Genomic DNA, 19,921 nt, shown 5'->3' on the forward strand with positions numbered 1-19,921 from the left:
AGGGAGGGTGGGGGGGGGGGGGGGTGGGGGGGGGGGGGGTGTGGGGGGGTGGCGGGGAGGGCGCGGAGGGGGCAGGCTGCTCACCTCACCTGCTGCCACTTCCAGACCACTGGCCTCCTACCTCAAACATGAATCCTTCCTCATCTGACCCTCATGCCACCAGCTCTGACTGTGCAGAACTCTACTTAAGTTTTTTAAACAAATTCATTCAGAAGTTTGGTGTAGTCTTTCTTCTGCCTTCAACTCTTACCACCATCTTGGGCACTTTGAACATCCATGGGGATGAGCCATTTCGAGGAGACTCCCCAGCATTGACTTGAACTCTTTAAGTATCCTTCACCTCCTTCCATTTTAGCTAGCCTCTCCCAAGTGGTTTCCTTGTCAGGGCACTAGAGCAGTGGGTCAGGAGGGACCACAAGCTCGCCAGCTCAACCTACACCTTCTTAGAGGGAGCACTGTTGTTCCAACACCACCTTCCCAGCCATAGCCACCTCCCCAGGGGACAGTCAAGCAGGTCCTGGGAGGGTCTCACTGAGTGCAGCTGTGTCAAAAAGGACCCCAAGGCCTTGGGACAGCAGGTCAAATACCTCCAACCCATCAACTGAGTGAGATATGACTTAGCTGCTTAACTGCATCCATGTACTCATGTGGCCTCCAGAACTGCAAGATTACCCGGGGATTTGTCCGCTCTCCCAGGGGTAGTGGTTGCACTGTGATTTAATTATGATTACCTATTGCTTGTTATGTTTTTTAAACATGGAAAGAAAAGGGATCCAGATTGAAACAGTGATTTAAGAGTTGTCACAATGAGATCTCAGAGAGAGCGCCGCTCGCCCCTGCCCCAGGAGGGCTGTAAAAGGCCACGGCGGACCCTGAGCATGCCCTGTGACACTGTAAGAGAGAAATCATGGTTGTATGCAACACGAGGCAGCAAGACACACCTTGCAGGTAAGAGGATAGGCCCTTGAGTGCTACGATCTGGGCTCCTCGGAGCCTGCTGGATCTGTCACTCTGGAGGGCTGCTGGGACCGCTGAACTTGGCCCATTCCTCCCTGCAAAACGAGGCAGGTGCTAGGGCGCTGGGCTCAGTCCCACCTTGTACTTAAGGTGTTTTTATCTTGTATCTCTGTACATCATTGCCTATTTGCCACTGGGTTTCACAGTGCCCTGGACCACCAGTGAGCTCACCCAGACTGAGCCGTCATTCTGGCCAGCATTTGAAAGGACACTCAGGGAGGACTAATCCCAGGAACCCAGTTCCAGAGGGCAACACTTTCCCCCTTTCTCACCAGATTCCAGGGTGGATCTCCAGAGTCTCCAGTTCCCCACATACTATGTTCCCAAAGCACATTCTCTAGAGCTCCCTATACCATGTAAATAACAATTTTACCACCCACCAAGGATTCCTTTCACCTTGCTCGCAAGCTTTTGGAAAAGTTTTTGTACACCTTTGTCCAGGGAAAAGAGAAGAACTGGGTTCATCGTTCATATGCATTTTTAAGCAGCCAATTTTGGTTTTCAGGAGTTAAAAAAAAAACAAAACACTTGTTGGAAGAAAAAGCAAGGAACAATATAAACAACTTTCCATGTCACTTTAAAAGAAATCAGATGCTGTACACGAGAATAGATCGCTGTGGGAAATTGGAAAATGTCTTTCTCCAAATATCTTTAAAAAGGCAAAATAAATACCCATCTGTTCCCCGATGGCAGAACGGCAAAAATGTTAGAAAAGCTGTAGAATGCATCACAGCCACATTTGTAAAGACCTCTTTCAACCATGCCTATCCTCCTTCACATATGTCAGAGGTGGGAAAGTGGGATGGTAAAAATGGAAAAGGGGATCCAGGAAGCAACACCTTTAAAGGGAAAATCTATAATCCTATAAAACATTCTCCAGAAAGACAGTCCCTCTTGCACTGAACCTAACCCGAGGTGAGTTAAGGAGCGGAAAGACTATATGCATGAATAAAGTCACCGGAAAACGTCTGTAAATGCATGGGATGGAATGCGTGAATCAGGAGTGCCCTTGGCCGTCACCTTCAGCGTGAGCCTCACAGCGTTGCAGTCCTCCTGCAGTGGGTTCAGCTTCAGCGTCTCCCCAAGGTTGCTGCAGCCCGACGGCTGGTGCTGCCTTTCGCAGCAGACACACACCTCGACACTGTCAAACTTAATCTAGACAGAGGAACACAGACAGATCTCACAATTAAAACGGCATCCTGCCCCGGCGGGTACACTTGAGCTACACAATTCAGATCGCGTAAAAACGCACCCCGTTTCTGTTTTCTTTAAGTAATCAAGCCGAAATGATTTTTTGTGGACAAAAGCCAGGGGGGAAAAAACAAAAAACAAACACACCCCAGGAGGAATAACTTCACATTCCGATTTTAAAAGCGATGAATTAAAAGGAATACATGTGGAGTGACAGGCAATTTTGGATGAGTCACAGAAGGAGATTAAAGGAAAGGAAAACTGCTCATGCTGAGATATGCATGGACGGCTCTGTGCCCTGCTATGTACTGCTCCCGCGGTCAGCAGTTTCCTGACTCACTTCCTGGCCTACCAAACTCCTACTCATCCATCAAGACCCAACTCCAGCATCACCCTGGAGGCCTTGTCTGGTTTTCCCTCTCCGGAGCTGCTTGCCCCTCCCCTGGGCAGCGCACTCCCACCCCAGGTCTGCTGAAGACTTTTTTTTTTAATTTTTATTTTTTTAAAGATTTTATTTATTTGTCAGAGGGCGAGAGATAGGGGGAGAGAGAGAGCACAAGCAGAGGAAGCAGCAGGCAGAGGGAGAAGCAGTCTCCGTGCTGAGCAGGGAGCCTGACACGGGGCTTGATCCCAGGACCCTGGGATCATGACCTGAGCTGAAGGCAGATGCTTAACTGACTGAGCCACCCAGGCGTCCCTGCTGGACACTTCTTTTGTCCAGCTACAGTTGTGTCCTGTGTGCCCCCCGAGGACAGCCACCACAAGTCACCGTCATAGTACTGACAATGCGATGAGATGTGGCATTTCAATAAACGCTGAATAAATAAAAATGTCTTGGAAAATTAAAAACCATGGGAAGAAAAAAGGGAAAGTCGAGTATTTTAAAAAGCCTGGAGCCCAGGAGGAGACCTTCAGAGCGTGTGGGTCCTCCTCCCCCCGCAGCCTGAAATGGAACGGTTCAGCCAGGCTGCAGAAATGAGAAATTCTGCATCCTGCCACTCACTCAGCCCTGCACACCCACCCTCATTTCCTCGTTCCCATTCCTGGCTGAGTACTCCTCTGTGGCTAATTGCTATCGCATACGCACCCAACTGCTCACAAACACAGACTTCCAGAAAAGAAAAAGGGACAGCCATAGGTCAAGGGCATGGTCCATGGCCAAATTTTCATCTATTTTAAACCTCTGGATAGTTTATCCCTTACCTACTTTATACTTCAATTTGCTCTTTTAATTCGATCTTCTAATGTAATGAGTGACAGGCTGGAGGAGGAGAACTGAGGGCTGGAGGCCAGCAGCAGGACGAGAGAGACGTACGACCACTGCCCTGGGCCTCGGCCACCCCACCTACGGGAGGGGGCCTGTAAAAGTCACCTTCGCCTTTCATGCTTTTAGCAATGTCTCCAGTCTCCAGAGCTGCAGTCCACACTGAGCATGGAGCCCAGCTCAGGGGGGCCTAACAACACCCCCATAACAACACTCCCCAGAGAAGGTGCAGGCGGCACCCCCCTGGGCGTCTGCAGGGCCAGGCTGCTCAGTACAAGTCCCTCCCATGGCTCCCCTCCTTTGCACAAGGCAGCCATGCCTGCAGACCCACAGAACACACAGAACTCGGGGCCCCAAGTGGGACAGCTGGGACTGGGCCCCTTAAGCCCGCACAACCAGATGTGTGCTCTGGGCAAGGCCCTTTCCTGCTGGCTGGCCAGGGCTGCGCTGTAGGGACACTGTTCCAGAACAGACCCCTCGGACTGCAGGTTCTTCTCCAACTAGAGATGCCATGAAATGAAGAAGTACAGGGGCACCTGGGTGGCTCAGCTGGTTAAGTCATGATCCCAGAGTCCCGGGATCGAACCCCGCATCGGGCTCCCGGCTCATCGGGGAGTCTGCTTCTCCCTTTGAACCTCTCCCCTCTCATGTGCTCTCTGTCTCAAACTAAATAATAAATAAAATCTTTAAAAAGAAAAAAAAAGAAAAGAAGAAGTACATTTGCAAAGTACAACAGCCATTCCTCTTGTCTGGGAAACTGTTTTATGTTGGTCTCAGCCTATTGATAGTGATGCTATGGGCTAGGAATGCCTGGGGGCATTCACCTGGGCCCGTATTACCTGTGATGAGCCCCCACAGACATTATTACCCCGACTGGAGCTAAAGTTGTAGCTAATGTGGTTCTTAAAATGACTGCAAGACCCTCCTCAGCAACAACCATCAGGGAACTTGGATAAAATAAAGCATATTAGTTAAAGTTCCTGGAGGGTACACAGTACACCCAGGGCCACGTAGGGATGCCATGATGGGGGGCGGTGGGGGGAGAGGCCACCTGGGGCTTTGCCTTTACTGTAGTTCAGGGTGGGGTAGGTGCCTAGGATTTCATAGGTTCACTCTTAAACCATAAGAGCAGGAATTAATTAGAGCATGGGAAGGGAAAAGCAGGGTCACACAAGAGGTCAGTTATTTGGGTCACCCAGGGCTTTCTAAGAGGGAATCTTCATGGCTGGAGTGGCCTGGCTCCTCATCTAACTTTGTGGCTTGTAACTGTAGGCAATGTGTTTATTAGAGATGGGTGGCTTTGAGATGAATGCCCTGACAATCAAAAGCTTAATGTCAGGCACTTACACTAGAGACTCTTTCCCCAGAGCCCATTCCCCCCCCCCCCCCCCCCCCCCCCCCCCACCCCCAGTGTCCCACCTTTGTCAGGGCTCAGCTGCTCAGGGAAGCCTCCTGACAACCTCCTTAGTGCCTTCCGCCTTCCTCTGTTCTCTCCCTCCCTCGGCCCCACTCCTGGTCCCCCTCACTCTCTTCTGCTTTCTCCTCTGACCACGGCATTGACCACCTCCACACATGCCCTAGTTTATCTTTTGTTCCACCCATCAAGAGTATAAGGCAAGGAGTTGGGTCTGTCTTATTCACAGGTGCATGCAAGAATGTACAACAGCGCTGGCTGGGAGTGGCTTTCTCTCCCTATCTCTCCACCACCTGCCTGCTACCCTGGCTGGAACAACATGAGGGGTAGCCTGGTTGGCATCTTCATGAAAAGATCCCTGCTTGAAAGGAGCATCACATCGCACTGTCTACTAGCCACACTGGTCTAATTAGCTTATCATGTCACACTCTTGACTGTGGGCATAAAATAGCCTGATGCTGGAAGAGGAAGGAGGAGATAATTGGGGGGGGGGGGGCAGGCAAGGCTAGGTAAGTCTTCAATGGAGCAGAAAGGCCTAAAAAAAGATTCTCAAGGCACCCATGGCCAAGTCTGCATAAGTTTGAAACAGTGTCTCTTGTTAGATACTTATTAAAGTATGCCCACTCTGCGTTTAAAGCCACAGCCCAACACTTTCTACAGAGCACACATACATTTTTCCAACTGAAGAATTAAGATTCTACAATCAGGGGAAATCCATTTAAACTACAGGAAGTACCTAGTACCTCAGGGAATGCTCAAGACCAGTCACACCCACGTGAGTAAATGCACAGCCCAGCGCTTTACTGAGACCAATACTGTCGTGGTGTGGCTGGGATTTAGTTTAATTCCAATGTAATTTAATTTTAATTCAATTTAAATGTAAAAAAAAACCAAACCCTACACAACCATTAGAAAAAAAATACTGGAGAAAATCTTTAGGATCTAAGGCTAGGCAAAGAGTTCTTGGAGTGACACCAAAAGTGTAAGAGCAAAAATTGACTTTTGTGCTACAACTGACCCATTACGAGGATGAAAGACAAACTATAGACTATGAGAAAATATTTGCAAACCACCATATTCAACAAAACCATAGACCATGGGCACCTGGGTGGTTCAGTAGTTAAGTGTCTGCCTTCGGCTCAGGTCATGATCCCAGGGTCCTGGGATCAAGCCCTGCATCGGGCTCCCTGCTCGATGGGAAGCCTGCTTCTCCCTCTCCCACTCCCCCTGCTTGCGTTCCCTCTCTCTCTGTGTCTGTCTCTGTCAAATAAATAAATAAAATCTTAAAAAAAAAACAAAACCCATAGACTATATACGATTTTTGTCTTTTATACTCAAAATTTTAACTGTTCTGTTTTATTGCTTGCTTAGTGTCCTATGTGCCCATCTCTAATTCACCCTCAATCTTGCCAAGAGAACTGAAAATATCCCCCGAGTATGATCCTACTCATCAGATGTTCTGTCAGCTTTATTTTCTTCTTAGAGACCATTTCATCGAGCCCCTATCTCCTGCTTCAATCTGGACTAGTCGATCTATAGGCAGTCTGGACACGCGGGTCATGTACATTCTGGGAAATCCTTCTCCCCTCATCTCAAAAGTCTCTCCCTTTCCTGGGTTAGATCCCCTCTTCTCCTGTTTCTTGACTTACTGTCTCACTGTGGGGAAGTAAGCTCCTTCAGAACTTTCCTGGCTAAAATTTAAAAGACTGAAAATCCCCGGTTTAAGCCAGGATGGGGAGCACTGGGGACCCTCATAGAAGTCTAGCGGATGTGTAAACTGACACAACCACTTTGGAGAATGCTTAGACATTATCCACTTTGTAGTAAGAAACTTAGGATGAGGTTGATATTTCTACCAACAGATACCTAATTGCTCCAATACCATTTGTTGAAAAGGCTATCTTTTCTCCATTGCTTTTGACCTTTGTCAAAAATTGACTGGGTCTATTTCTGGGTTCTCTATTTTGTTCCATTTGTCTATTTGTCTCTCTCTCTGCCTTATTACTGTGGCTATAAGACTTGAAATCAAATAAGCTGATTCCTGCCCTTCATTCTTTTTCAGAATCGTTTCTTTGCCTGGGGCAACTGGGTGGCTCAGTCAGTTAGGACCTCGGTCTCTGTGGGCGTGGAACCTGCTTAAGACTCTCTCTCTCCCTCTCCCCCTCCCCCCACCACCCATGTTCTCTCTTTCTCTCTCTCTAAAAAAAAATTGTTTCTTTGCCTTTCCATATATATTTTAGTATAAGATTGTCTATGTCTACAAAGAAACTTGCTGGGGTTTTGATAGGAACTGCATTAAACCTGCATATCAATTTGGGGGAATTGGTATCTTTACTGTGTTGTGTCTTCCAATTCATGAATGCAGTATGTCTCTCCATTTATTTAGAATTTGTTGATTTATTTCATCATCATTATGTAGTTTTCAGTGTATATGTTCTGTACATATTTTGTTAGATTTACATCTATGCATCTTTTAAAGATTTATTTATTTATTTGAGAGAGAGAGAGAGGAGGAGCTGAGGGAGAGGGAGAGAGAGAGAGAATCTCAAGCAGACTCTGCACTCAGTGTGGAGCCTGAGGAGGGGCTTGATCTCACAACCCTGACATCATGACCTGAGCTGAAATCAAGACTCAATGCTTAACTGACTGAGCCACCCAGGTGCCCCTCCCTTATTATCTTTTTGATGTCTGCAGAGTCTGAAGTTATATCCCCATTTGATTTCAAACATTGGTAATCTGTGTCTTCTATCTTTTTCTTAGGGGAGGTTTGTCAATTTTATTGGTCTTATCAAAGTATCAGCTCCTTTTTTCATTGATCTCATCTGTTTTCCTTTTTTCAATTTCACTGAGTTGTGCCCTTATTTTTTTTTATTTCCTACTTGCTTTGGGTTGATTTTGTCCTCCTTTTCTAGTTTCTTGAGATAGGAAATTAGGTTACTGATTTGAGACTTCTCTTTGCTTCTTATGTAAGCATCTAGTGCAACAAACTTCCCTCTCAGTATTACTTTAGCTGCATCCCACATATTTTGATATATCATGCTTTATTTTCATTCCTTTCTAAATATATTTGAATACTCCCTTGAGACTTCTTCTTTGATCCATGGATTATTTAGAAGTGTGTTGTTTAACTTACACATGTTTAGAAATATTCCTCATAATAGTAAAGAAAACTTATAATATGGCCAGAACTTCCATGCTAAAGATGAGTAAGATGAAAAGATAACATATGGCAACCACACAAATATAGCACGAAAAGGGAAAAGGAATGAGGAAATAAAGAATCATAGCCTATAAACAGGACACCTCACTATTATAATGGTTTTAGAAAACAGAAAATTTTTTCTTCCTAATTGTTTTTTTTTCCCCTATAGGTAAATTATCCCATTTTTCTATGGCTGCTTCAAGATTTTTTCTTTGTCTTTAGTTTTCTTAAGTTTGACTATGATGTGTCTTGGTGCAGATTTCTTTGGGAGTATTCTGTTTGGATTTGCTCAGCTTCCTGAATTTTTTAAATGCCTTTTGCCAAATTTAGGGAGCTGTCAGCCATTATTTCTTCAAGTATTTTTCAGCCTTGCTTTTTTAATCCTTTCTTTCTGTAACTCTAATGACATGACTGTTAGACCATAAGCCACTGAGGCTCTGTTCATTTCTGTTTCCAGTTGATTTCCTCTCTGGTGTTCAATTTGGGTAATTTCTATTGTTCCATCTTCCTGTTCACTGATTCATTTCTCTTTCCCCTTATTTCTGCCACTGAGCCCAGCCACTGACCTTTTATTTCATTGATTTTGAATTCTAAACCTTCCCTTTGGTTCTCCTACATATATACCTACATATATCTACATATCTCCTACATATATACCTCTTTGATGAGGCTTCTTATTTATTTATTTCAGAAATGTTCATAATTCCTCATAGAGGCATTTTTATCATGTACTATAGATGAACATATGAAAGTCAAAATAATAAAACAGTGAGAAGATAAGAAAGAAGAACACCTTCATGTCCTTGGAGTAGAAAAACACTTCTTAAACATGGCTCAAAATGTGTTAATCATAAACAGGTGACTGATGTATCTGACTATTTAAAATGAAGAACTTCTTTTCATCAAACAATACCCATATGAGAGTAAAAGCAGGAGATTTTGCATCACATGTAAGTACAGAGGACTTATATCCAAAACAAACAAACAAACATAAAAAACCTCTCTAAACATTAAGAAAAAGACAAACTACCCAGTGTGAAGCATGTGATAAGGAGCCCCACTGCAACAGTAATCTGAGAAACATAAATCAAAATTACAATTAGATGTCAGTTACTCCCTCACCAGAATGGCTGAAATGGAAAAATAATTACAATAGACAATACCAAGTGATAATAAGGATGTGAAACAACAGGAACTCTTGTACATTGCTGATGGGGGTGTGAAATGGGACAACTTTGGAAAACAGCTTGGCGTTACCTACTTACATTAAAGATTACTACCCAATCTCATGTGATATCCAAAAGATATTCTAATTCTAGGAACATATCCCAAAAATGCACGCAATGGTAACAAAAATCAGGTGCTAGAAAGTTCAGAGCAACATTATGCAAAATAGCCTCACACAGAAAAGTGACTGAGGTCCACCAACATGGAACAGACAAATGAATTATATTACACTCAAACCATGCAATATTATAAAGCAGTGAACTGCAGCTATATACCACATGAATAAATTATACAACATAAAGTTGAATGTAAGAAGCCAGATACAAAAGAAGAAATATGAAATGTTTTGAATTGAAATGTTTTGTTTTTGTTTGTTCAGAGGTTCTTGCATAGTTGGTACAACTGTAAAGAAAATAAAAGATGTGAATATCCTAAAACTTAAGATGGTGATTACCCTCAGTGGAAATGGAAAGGAAGTGAATTGGGAGTGCATAAGGAGGGCCTTGGGTTATTGGGGAAGCTCTATTTCCAGATTTTAGTGGAGGTCACATAGATATTTGCCTCATGATAAACAGCTGAGCTTTATATTTTTGTTTTGTGCACTTTCTTAAATATGTTTTATATTCTCAGTGGAAAAGGTTAAAAACAAATGGCTTGCTTGAAAACAAATAAAATGCAAAACTTAAATTAGGAAAAGAACAAAACCAAATTAACAGAAAATAGGAAAAAAGAATTTAACATAAAAAGTGAAACTAATGGAATGGAAATAAAGATATTAGGATAAAGCCTAAAGATGGCTCTTGAATAGACAAAAAAACAGAAACAAAAACAAAAACAAACCCTCAAAAAAAACCTCAGACAAATGCCTCGTAGGATTAAAAACAAACAAAAGCCAAAGCAAACAACATTAGAAAGGAGAAAGGAGCTTTAACTATAGACATGCTGGAGATTTAAAGAATATGGGAGCCTCTACAGCTGTAAATCCAAAAATCTAGAGGACATGGATGATTTCCTAGCGAAACATAAAGTACTGCACTGAGTCCAAGAGATGCAGTAAACCCAAAGTCCAATAACGATAAAAGATACTGGAAAGTCCAAAATGGTATTTCAGACTCAGTTCATTCCAACTTTTAGTGAAAAGATAATTCCTACGTTTTAGCTAATGCTATTGATACATAAGAAAAATTCTACACTGTGTAAATATTGGAAAGGACAGCACTGTCTTTCTTTCCAAATGATACGATTGAATATCTAAAAAAAACCTAAGAGAACATACTTAAAAACAACTGGAATTAAGATTATTTGCTACACTGAGTATAATAAATATGATACTAATAACAACAAAATAAAAATAAAAATGGCGGGGCACCTGACTGGTTTAAATAGAGGAGCATGCCATTTTTGATCTCGGGGTTGTGAGTTTGAGCCCCACATTGGGTGTAGAGAGTACTAAAAAAAACAATAAATAAAACTTAAAAAAGAATAAAAATGGCAAGCATTGTACTCAAAGTTAATAGTAACAAATGCAAAATGCCTAGAAATGCATTAAACATGAAATAAATTAAACATGGAAATTAAATGACAAACGTGAAGCTATGCCTAAAATGTTATTAAATAGCAAAAACTCAGGTAGAGTAGATCTGGGTCATTCTATGCAGCCACCCACCGCCATTAAGCCTTCCTCCTCGGTTTGGGGAATCCTCACATTAGGAGTCTTCTACCTTCTCCAGAAAGGCTTTCCAGGCCTGCCTTGTTGAGAGGGAGCCCTTGAGGGAGGGCTCCACCCATGAGACACTCCTGTACAAGGCTTTGGGTGGGAGCTTGGGACACAGAGATAGGTACTGAACTGACTCCATTCTGAAACAGGGGGCAGCACACACACACACAGAGTTTCCAGAGGAGGCAGGAACTGAGGTTCTGGAGACAGTACCCAAAGCCTAGGATCAGCAGGGTCAGTAACATGCTACTGGTGGGGTCACAGCCCAGGGGTGACGGAGTCTTCCTCAAAGCATTCCGTAGTATAATTTGGAGTGTCGTTCCTTTCCTGGCCTTACAGCCTCCAAACTTGGTTTCTGGCCATCCTGGGGTCTCTGTGAGCTCTATGGGTTCCTTCTGGGTGAAAACTAGTTTGAGCTGGTTTCTTCACAACTGAAAACCCTGCCTGACACATACCGCGTGACTCAGTGAAGGCACACAGCCTGCTCTTAAACGGAAAGATGCAGTCTCCTAAAAACTGCCAATTCCTTCCCAAGGAATGCACAACACATGTGAGGGCATGCCAACCAGAATCCCAGCGGAGTGGATGGAAGTGGACAAAATCATTTTCAAGATTTATAGAATAACAAATGTGTAAGAATTATCCAAAAATTTTTTTGAAAAAAAAAAGTGATAAAGGGAGGCGTGGATGTCTTGACAGATATTAGTGTTTTAATCAACACACTAAGGTCATGGCTTAAAAACAGATAGAGAGGGGCGCCTGGGTGGCTCAGTTGGTTAAGCGACTGCCTTCAGCTCAGGTCATGATCCTGGAGTCCCGGGATCGAGTCCCACATCGGGCTCCCTGCTCGGCGGGGAGTCTGCTTCTCCCTCTGACCCTCCTCCCTCTCATGCTCTCTGTCTCTCATTCTCTCTCTCTCAAATAAATAAATAAAATCTTTAAAAAAAAAAAAAAAAACAGATAGAGAGTTCAACGGGATGGAACAGTTTCAGAAATCACAATGATCATTTATAGGAACTTAGTATGTGGAAAACATGGCATTTCAATTCAGTAGGAAAAAGATTGTTTGCTTAATAATGGGTGCTTGCATAATAAGCTATTTATCTATAATTTTCTCAAAACAAATAAAAAGAAAATATATTTGACTAAGAATCTAAATTAAAAAAATAAAAACCCAGGAAAATGTAAAAGAATGGTTGCATAAACATGGAGTGTAGAGTCCTCTGAAAAGCAAACCAAGAATCTCAGGAAGCTATGAAATTCTCAAAATAAAAGACAGATGAGGACGAAGTCTCTGGCCAGCCAGGCCTAGAGTAGAGCAATCAATACACACACATTTTCCACCAAGGCTGCTAACCTACTAGGTTATGGGTCTGGAGCTCCCGGATACGTTTTCAGGAGGTGGGCAAAGAGTTAATAGCCCTGACAGCTTTAGGAATGAGAAAGGGAACATAAATACAAATGCAGAGGGGACTAGAAATGAGAAGGAAATGCGAAGAATAACTTTGTGCCAATAAATTTGAAAATCTAGAAAAAATAGACGATGTTCTATGAAAACGGCAATTAATAAAATTGGCAATGTGAAAAGCAAAACAAAATGGAACAACCAGGTTTACAAAAACATGGACCGACTACGAACCATAGAAGGAATCTTACAAGGTGGCACCTGAGGACATCTACGTGGCCTAAAATACGTGCCATCTTCTTTAGATGCATGGCAGGGATGAAGTCCCTCATTTCCCTGACCTGTAGATGACTCTACTAAAGATTCCTAGTTCTGGAGAATTCCGGCTGGAACAGCTTGGTTCACAGGCCTGCCTCGGCGCTGAGTGAGTGCGGGGCACCAAGAATGCACATAATGGGGAGATGTGCTGCCCGAAAGAAAGCAGGCCAAATGGCCCTCCAAAAAGGCTCATCTGGTTTGGAGTCTAATCAACTCACAAAAAGAAACCCTAAGAAATGCACCAAATGGTTGTTTTCCTTTTCTTCTTCCCACGGAACTGTATTAATGCCCAAGTTCTCATCATGCCATGACCACTGGCAGGCAGGCATAACTGGGGATTCACCACCTCTGGATCTGGGAGCATTGCCTTTGGCTTTGGTGTGTCCTTCTGCTCTGATCAACTGGACAAAGTGTCCAGAGTTCTGATCTGGTCTGCTCTCCCACATCTCAAAACCCTGCAAGGAATTTGTTCACATGATCATGCCACTACCTTGGCTCGAGGATAGAAGGAGCTGATGTAAATGGCAAGACTGTTTCCTCAGGGGGAAATAGAAAGGGAGAGATGGGGCTTGGCTGGGAAGCAGAGTTTATCACGTTAAATAACCCTTCCGTGACCCCAAGGAATAGACATCAGAATAAATCTTTTCCATCGGTTGTTTCACTGAGTTTGTGATTAATCCTAAGAAAAATTCTGGAAACCTCCTGATTAGTTCTCTGACCTCAACATCATGTGTGGAAGGCTGACAGATTTATTTCGGGAGTGCCCCTCCGTGTTCGGGTCACTGGGAGCGATGCAGCCGAGGCTTTGCAAATGAAGCTGCAGTAATTTTTCATGAATCTCTTTGGAGCATTCACCAGCCAGCCAGCCCCCTTATTTATGGTCCATCAGCCTTTCAGGGAGAGAAAAGGACTTACACAACAGAGAGGGATGCCCCTGTGATTCTTTTAAGAAGCACAAATGAGACAGCTATGTGATCTTCAGACACTCCCAAAAGGAACACAGCAGGGAAGGCTGAACCTGGTGGGGGCGGGGGGGCAGCCCACAGATCCCGGAGATGCTCAGTGGGCAGACCGTCCTTGAAGCTGACAAGCCTGCTGAGACCCAGAGAAAGCAAAGCATGCAGGACACAGTCAGACCCACTTGGGGTCCTTTCTGCTAAGGAGTGACGCAGGACAAGCCACAGAACCTGAGCTTCCCGTTCCTGGGGCAAAAGTGCAAAGTGCAAATATTGCTAGTTGTTGTTGTTATTCATTGTATTACTTTAATTGCAGAATAGGTTTGCAAAAACCCGCCCTAGTTCTGCATACTTCTAGCATTCCACCATTTTCACAGACATCCTTGTTCATATGCCAAACTCACTAACTTGGCTCACCTAGTCCTGGCCCTGCTTATTCTGAGTGACCCCTCTGTCCTGCCACATTCCTGCTGTTGGCAGTGTGGGGTTCCTAAAACACAGGCCTGTTGATGTGAGACTAGAGAACTCTCATGCTGGTGGACACTCAGGACACTGAAACACGCGGGTCAGACCCCAGAAACGACAGAAATCATGCTACAACAATGATAAACCCTGAAAACATTATGCTGAGTGAAAGAAGTCAGACACAAAAAGGCCACACAATATAGGATTCCATGAAATGGGATGCCCTCATGAAATGTCCAGCCCAGGAAAATCTAGAGAGAGATTAGTGGTTGTTTGGCGCTGGGGGTGAAGGTGGGAATAAGGGTGTAAGGGGCGGGGGGGTGGTGAGAGCTAAAGGGTATGGGATTTTTTTTTTGTTTTTTAAGGTGATGAAAATGTTGTAAAATTGACTGTGGTGGGGCACCTGGGTGGCTCAGTTGGTTGAATGTCCAGCTCAGGTCGTGATCTCAGGGTTGTGAGATCGAGCCCCATGTCACGCTCTGTGCTCAACATGGAGTCTGCTTGAGATTCTCTCTCTCCCTCTCCCTCTGCCCCTCCCTCCTGCTCTCTCTCCCAAAATAAATTTAAAAAATCATTAAAAAAATATAATTGACTGTGGTAATGGTTACACATATATTGGTGGATATACCAGAAACTATTAAATTGTACACTTTAAATAAGTAAATAGTATGGTGTATGAATTATATCCCAATAAAGGGGTTTAAAAAGAGAAACAATTATCCTCACTGACTTAGCTTCAACATCCTGCCAACATGTTTAATATTCACAAGTGTGCCATGAACATAGAAAGCTTAAGACCAATAAACTCTTACCTTCTCCATCACGATCTCCCCAGTGTGACGCTGCTGGGAGCTCGGCCTTAGCCAGACTCTCTGGGCTGCAGAGAGCAGACCACCCCCTTCCTTCCCAAGTATCTGAATCCATTTGCCAAAAGCAGCCCTTGCGGCCGGTACCCTTTCCCGGCCTCTTAGGCTCTTCCTTGCTCTGGAGGCTTTAGGGACTGGGGCACCTGTTCCTGCCAGAGAGGCAGTGGGTTCCCGCCAGGCTTGGGGATGCAGCCAGCCAGTCACTGGGAGGGCAGGGCACCCCAGCTTCCCTTCCAAGCCAGTGACACAACCCCACTGTGCTAGCCTCTCCCGGCCTGGTTTCCCCCCAGGGGCCTACAGCCCCAGAAGGAATATTCCAGGCAAGCTGTTCCTCGGCAGGGATGGGGGTGAGAGGGGTTGGGGAAGTCTGTCCTTGCAGTCATGGCTTGACCTGTGACTCTGACCTTGAAAATACAGAAGCAGCTAAGTCTTCGCTGTATTTCTTAAAATGGAAATACATTTGACATATAACAATGTGTAAATGTAAGGTGTACAACATTGCAGCAGTAGTTTGGGTATATCTATGACTCTGCCGCAGCGGGTCACCCAACCCGGGGAAGAGAGAAGTAAGAGATTCTGCAGAACGTTCTTGCCAGCCAAGCAGGGAGTGCGGACAACAGCCTCATGAGACAAAGTTACGACACGCTGTCCCATGCAGAGAAGCCAGGAAGGACCCCAGGTCTAACGTGCAGACCTGGGTACCACGGCTTGTCTGAGATTTTAAAAAGCCAGTTTCTTCCATTCTCATCAACTTGTAAGGACTCAGACAAAAAAAGTAACAAAATCTCTGAGACCATGAACCTGGAGGAGATGCCGCAGCACACAGAACTGTGGTCCCCTCCGCAGCCCCCCACCCACATTCCAGCTGTGGACGGCTTCAGCTTTCTTGTGATTGGCTAATTTTTTTTTTTTCCCAAGAGAAAATGATCCTTTTAAAACGTATCCACATCACTTAACAATTGTTTTAGAACGTTTTTGCCGAGAGAGCAATAAGTAATGACAATAACTATTAGTAATTAGTTATAAATTATCTTACCACTTTTTATTTCTTGGTAAATGTTTGGGATTTTAAAAATTTCAGTCTGAATCTTGAATATTTTGAAGGAAATATGCAAAAAAAAAGTCAAATAAATAGGTAGAGACATATATGAATTTACTCTACCCCACCTTAAGACTTTGAAAGGGGAAACACCTTTTTCATTAGTGAAGTTAATTCTTAAACCAATTTAGATCCTGTGATATACTGTAAACATGGATTTATCCTTAGAAAAACTTTTCAAGCACGTTTTTCAAATAACCTAAAATATGATCAGGTTAGAAATTCCTAGATTCTTAAGAAATATAAAGTGAAATTACCTATGACCCCTACAGGCTTTAAAAAGGAAAAATACAGACCAAAATGGATAGGAAAAAAAATCATTTTGGTTCCTCACTAAAATAAACATTATTCTAAAGTGAAATTTTCCAATTGCTGTATCTGCTGATATATACACATGTATAATTACATTTAACTATAAGCGGACATAAAATCACTGCTTTGTGATGAATAATTGGGACTGCTACTAAGATGTGACAGTTATCCAAGTCTGTGTGAGCCGGAACTGTGTTAAGAACTTTCCGTCTCTATTATCTTTACAAATAAGGAAACTGAGGCTCAGAGAGGTTAAGTGACTTGCCCGAGGTCACAGAGCTGGTCTGGAGCCAGGACTGAATCCAGAACTTGTTGTATTCAGAAGTCAGTACCACCCTTTCTCCATTTCCCCCGTGTCTCAGACATGCCAAATTGCTTACATTCCCGGGACAAGCTGAGACCTTTCCACTCTCGCCTTTATTACTAGTGTTCCCTCCCTGGACTGTCCCCTTCAACCAACCCCTTCCAGGAATCACATTCCTCAAGGCTCAGCTCAACTGCCCTCCTTTGTGTAAACTTTCCTGATCTCAACAGTGAGATTTAAAACCTTTGTCCTCTCTTCTCCCATTTCTTAATGATAGCACTCAGTTTATTATGCTTTATGATGATAATTTAACTCTATCCTTTTTTTCCTTCCTAAAAAGCTATTGTAGAATTCTTGAGAACTGGGACTTACTTTTGTGTCCCCCCCCAGAAGGGATGGCAAACACAAGACACACATCCCTTCATTTCCCTTTCTTTTGCTCTTGGAGTCCAGACACAGCCTCAGAATCCTACTTTACACACTGCTCTCAGCATTTACTACCAGATGATAAAAATTGGCACCCCAGGTGAAACCTACTTGCCATGTAGATATGACTACAAAATAACCCAAACAAACAAACAAAAAACCACATGCTTCCAACTGAATGTACATAAGGATACCATAAAATGTTGATGCTTAACTAAGGGAGAATTAGCTTATTCCTTAAACATGTATAGTCTACTTTGAAATGATTAAGAAATGTTGGCATATAAGGAGGCTTCCCAGTGCTCTCCTTGCCGCTGCCCAGCAGCTGGGAGAAGCGATTCTCCCCTCTGCCCTAAATTACAGTCCGGGTTTGGGGGAGGCACCAGCACACAACAGAGGTCAGATTCCTAAGCAAGTGGGACATGCATACACTCCTGGTGCAAGTGAAGATCAGCCCAAACCACTCTGGAAAACTGTTTGTCAACATCCACCAAAGCCAAACACATGTGTACCCTAGGACCCAGAAATCGCGCTTGACCAACAGACAGGCATAGGGATATTCATCAGAAGATGTGCACTGCGATATCCACAGCACCACCCTCCTCAATAGCCTCTCTGGGAAGAACCCAACGTCCATCAGAAGGAGGGGAAAATAAACTGGGGTGTGTCCATACAGCGAGAAGCCAGGACTACTTGCAGTGACGTGACTGACTCCAGCAGACACATAGGATGAAAACACACCGTTCTAATGTGTGATTCTATTTATAACATGTTGAAAGCCAGGAGGCTGATGGAGGTTAAGTCAGTGGCTGCTCTTGGGGAGGGTGAGCCCCCCAAAGAAGGAAAGATGGGGACTCCTGGAGATGCTGGCCATGTCCTCTCTGCATCTGGTGCTGGTTCCCCAGGTTTGTGAAAAGTCACTGAGCTGCACATGTTTGCAGTGTATCAGGGGACAGCAGCAGGGGATGGTGGGAAACCAGAAAGGAAGTTGCACCTTGACACTGTTTCCTCGGCCGGGAATATACCCGACTCCCACTATTGCCATTACTCAAATGTGAAGAATACAAAGAAAGGATCATGTGTTCCAAGTCTTGGCCAAAGCATCTCCCCAGTGGGGCCGAGTACCCTGAGGCTTGAGTTCCCTGCCCCCCATGTGCAAGCATCTCTCAGGGCATCGGGCACACACTACCCACTGACACCCCATCAGGTGAAAACCGCCCCAGGACGGCGCTGCCTTCTCTGTCCCAGAGCCCAGCACTGCCAATCTGCCCTGAACGCACGTATGCGGAGTCAGCACACAAGAAAGGTGGATGCAAAGTGTCGTTAGGTTAATTCGGTCAGATTTTAGAGGCTTCGAAGAGGTCTACTAATTATGTTTTTTATGTTTTGCACTTTCTGAGGCTCTGACATCTCGGGATCTTGTTGATCCTAGAGAGACAGCTGTTCCCAGGGCCAGCTGGTACCTGAAGGAAGAGTAAACAACTTGCTTGTGAATCTGCCTTTCATATGCGAAGCAGCCACTCCGGAGCGCACACCCCCAACCACCCTGCATCTACAGCTCACACTCCAGGCCAACATCCCTCCTGCCCTAAATCACTCCAGGGACCAACCCCATGACCCAGAGCCTGCTGGCAAGCCCCAAGGCCGAGGCTTGACCAGTTTTCATCTAGCGCCTCGAAGGTTCCCATTCGGCTTGTTCTCAGTCCCTCCAAGTTCATTAGAATTTAAATTTCCACCTTTACACTGACAGAGGTTTTTTGGTCCCTACACTGCTTTTATTAGGACATTTTACACCATCAAAGAAGCTTGGCAGTTATGGACAGATCAGTGTTTCCAAATCCCACTTTTCATATAATTAAAGTACATTAGAACACGGACACGTGGTAGAGAAAGTGCACTCAGGCTGCTGAAGACAAAGAGCTGCCACGTTCTCTGTTTTTAACTGTGCTTTGGAACAAGCATCAAAGGGACAATGAGACAACATTAAAAAATATTCTTTTCAAACTTCAAAGCTGATGAGAATCTAGGTGGTTTTTTTAATGTGTGTGGGTGTGTGTGTGTCCACGTCTGTATGTGTATATAAAACATTTAAGGAAAAAGTTATCTAATTCCAGAAGATAGGACTTTTATTGTAGCTTGCATTACATTGTTAGAAAGAAAACCACAGACCCCAAATGGTGTTACTTAGGTTAATGCCCCAAGTCAATAAATCAGGGCTTCGTATCTAACCTGAGGGCGGTTTCAACCTTCCCCAGAAATGGAGTTTTATTACCCAGTCAGTCCAGGAATGTTCTGGTCAGTACCAATGAGGTAACTGTCACAGGGTCCTCTCCATCCCTGCTCCCCATCCCCAAAGGAAGAGGAGGTAATCGGCATGATAAGACCCTATGCTCTTCCCCCTCAACCAAGAAAGAGAGAGTGACCACACCTGGAACAGTCCTTTCTTTTCTTTTGTTATGAACTCCTCCTCCCATTCTCCTTCCTATAAAAACCTTCCTATTTGTACCACTCCTCAGAACCCCTCCCCTCTACTTGCCAGATGGGATGCTGCCCGATGATTCAAGTCAAGAATCACGTAATAAAACCAATTAGGTCTTCAAATGGACTCAGCTGGATTTTGTTTTTTTAACAATCTAAATCATACAATGAAGCCTTATAACCTTCCCGGACCTTTTCGGAGGGGGGTGGGGAACCCGTCCTTGTCATTTATATCATTCTCTAGGTTACCTTTATTTCAG

At 44.2% G+C, this 19,921-nt stretch overlaps 1 protein-coding gene across 1 annotated transcript in view; it reads right to left on the minus strand.

Annotated features, from left to right (window-relative positions):
* FAM189A1 (family with sequence similarity 189 member A1) overlaps window positions 1–19,921 on the minus strand; it is a 469,866-nt gene that overhangs the window by 73,195 nt on the left and 376,750 nt on the right. Inside the window, exon 4 of the mRNA XM_021680436.2 lies at window positions 2,038–2,172. Coding sequence (XP_021536111.2) covers window positions 2,038–2,172 — 135 coding nt within the window. The remainder of the gene's footprint in view (window positions 1–2,037; window positions 2,173–19,921) is intronic.

The sequence above is a fragment of the Neomonachus schauinslandi genome, chromosome 9 (genome assembly GCF_002201575.2).
Source record: "Neomonachus schauinslandi chromosome 9, ASM220157v2, whole genome shotgun sequence".
Classification (NCBI taxonomy): Eukaryota; Metazoa; Chordata; class Mammalia; order Carnivora; family Phocidae; genus Neomonachus; species Neomonachus schauinslandi.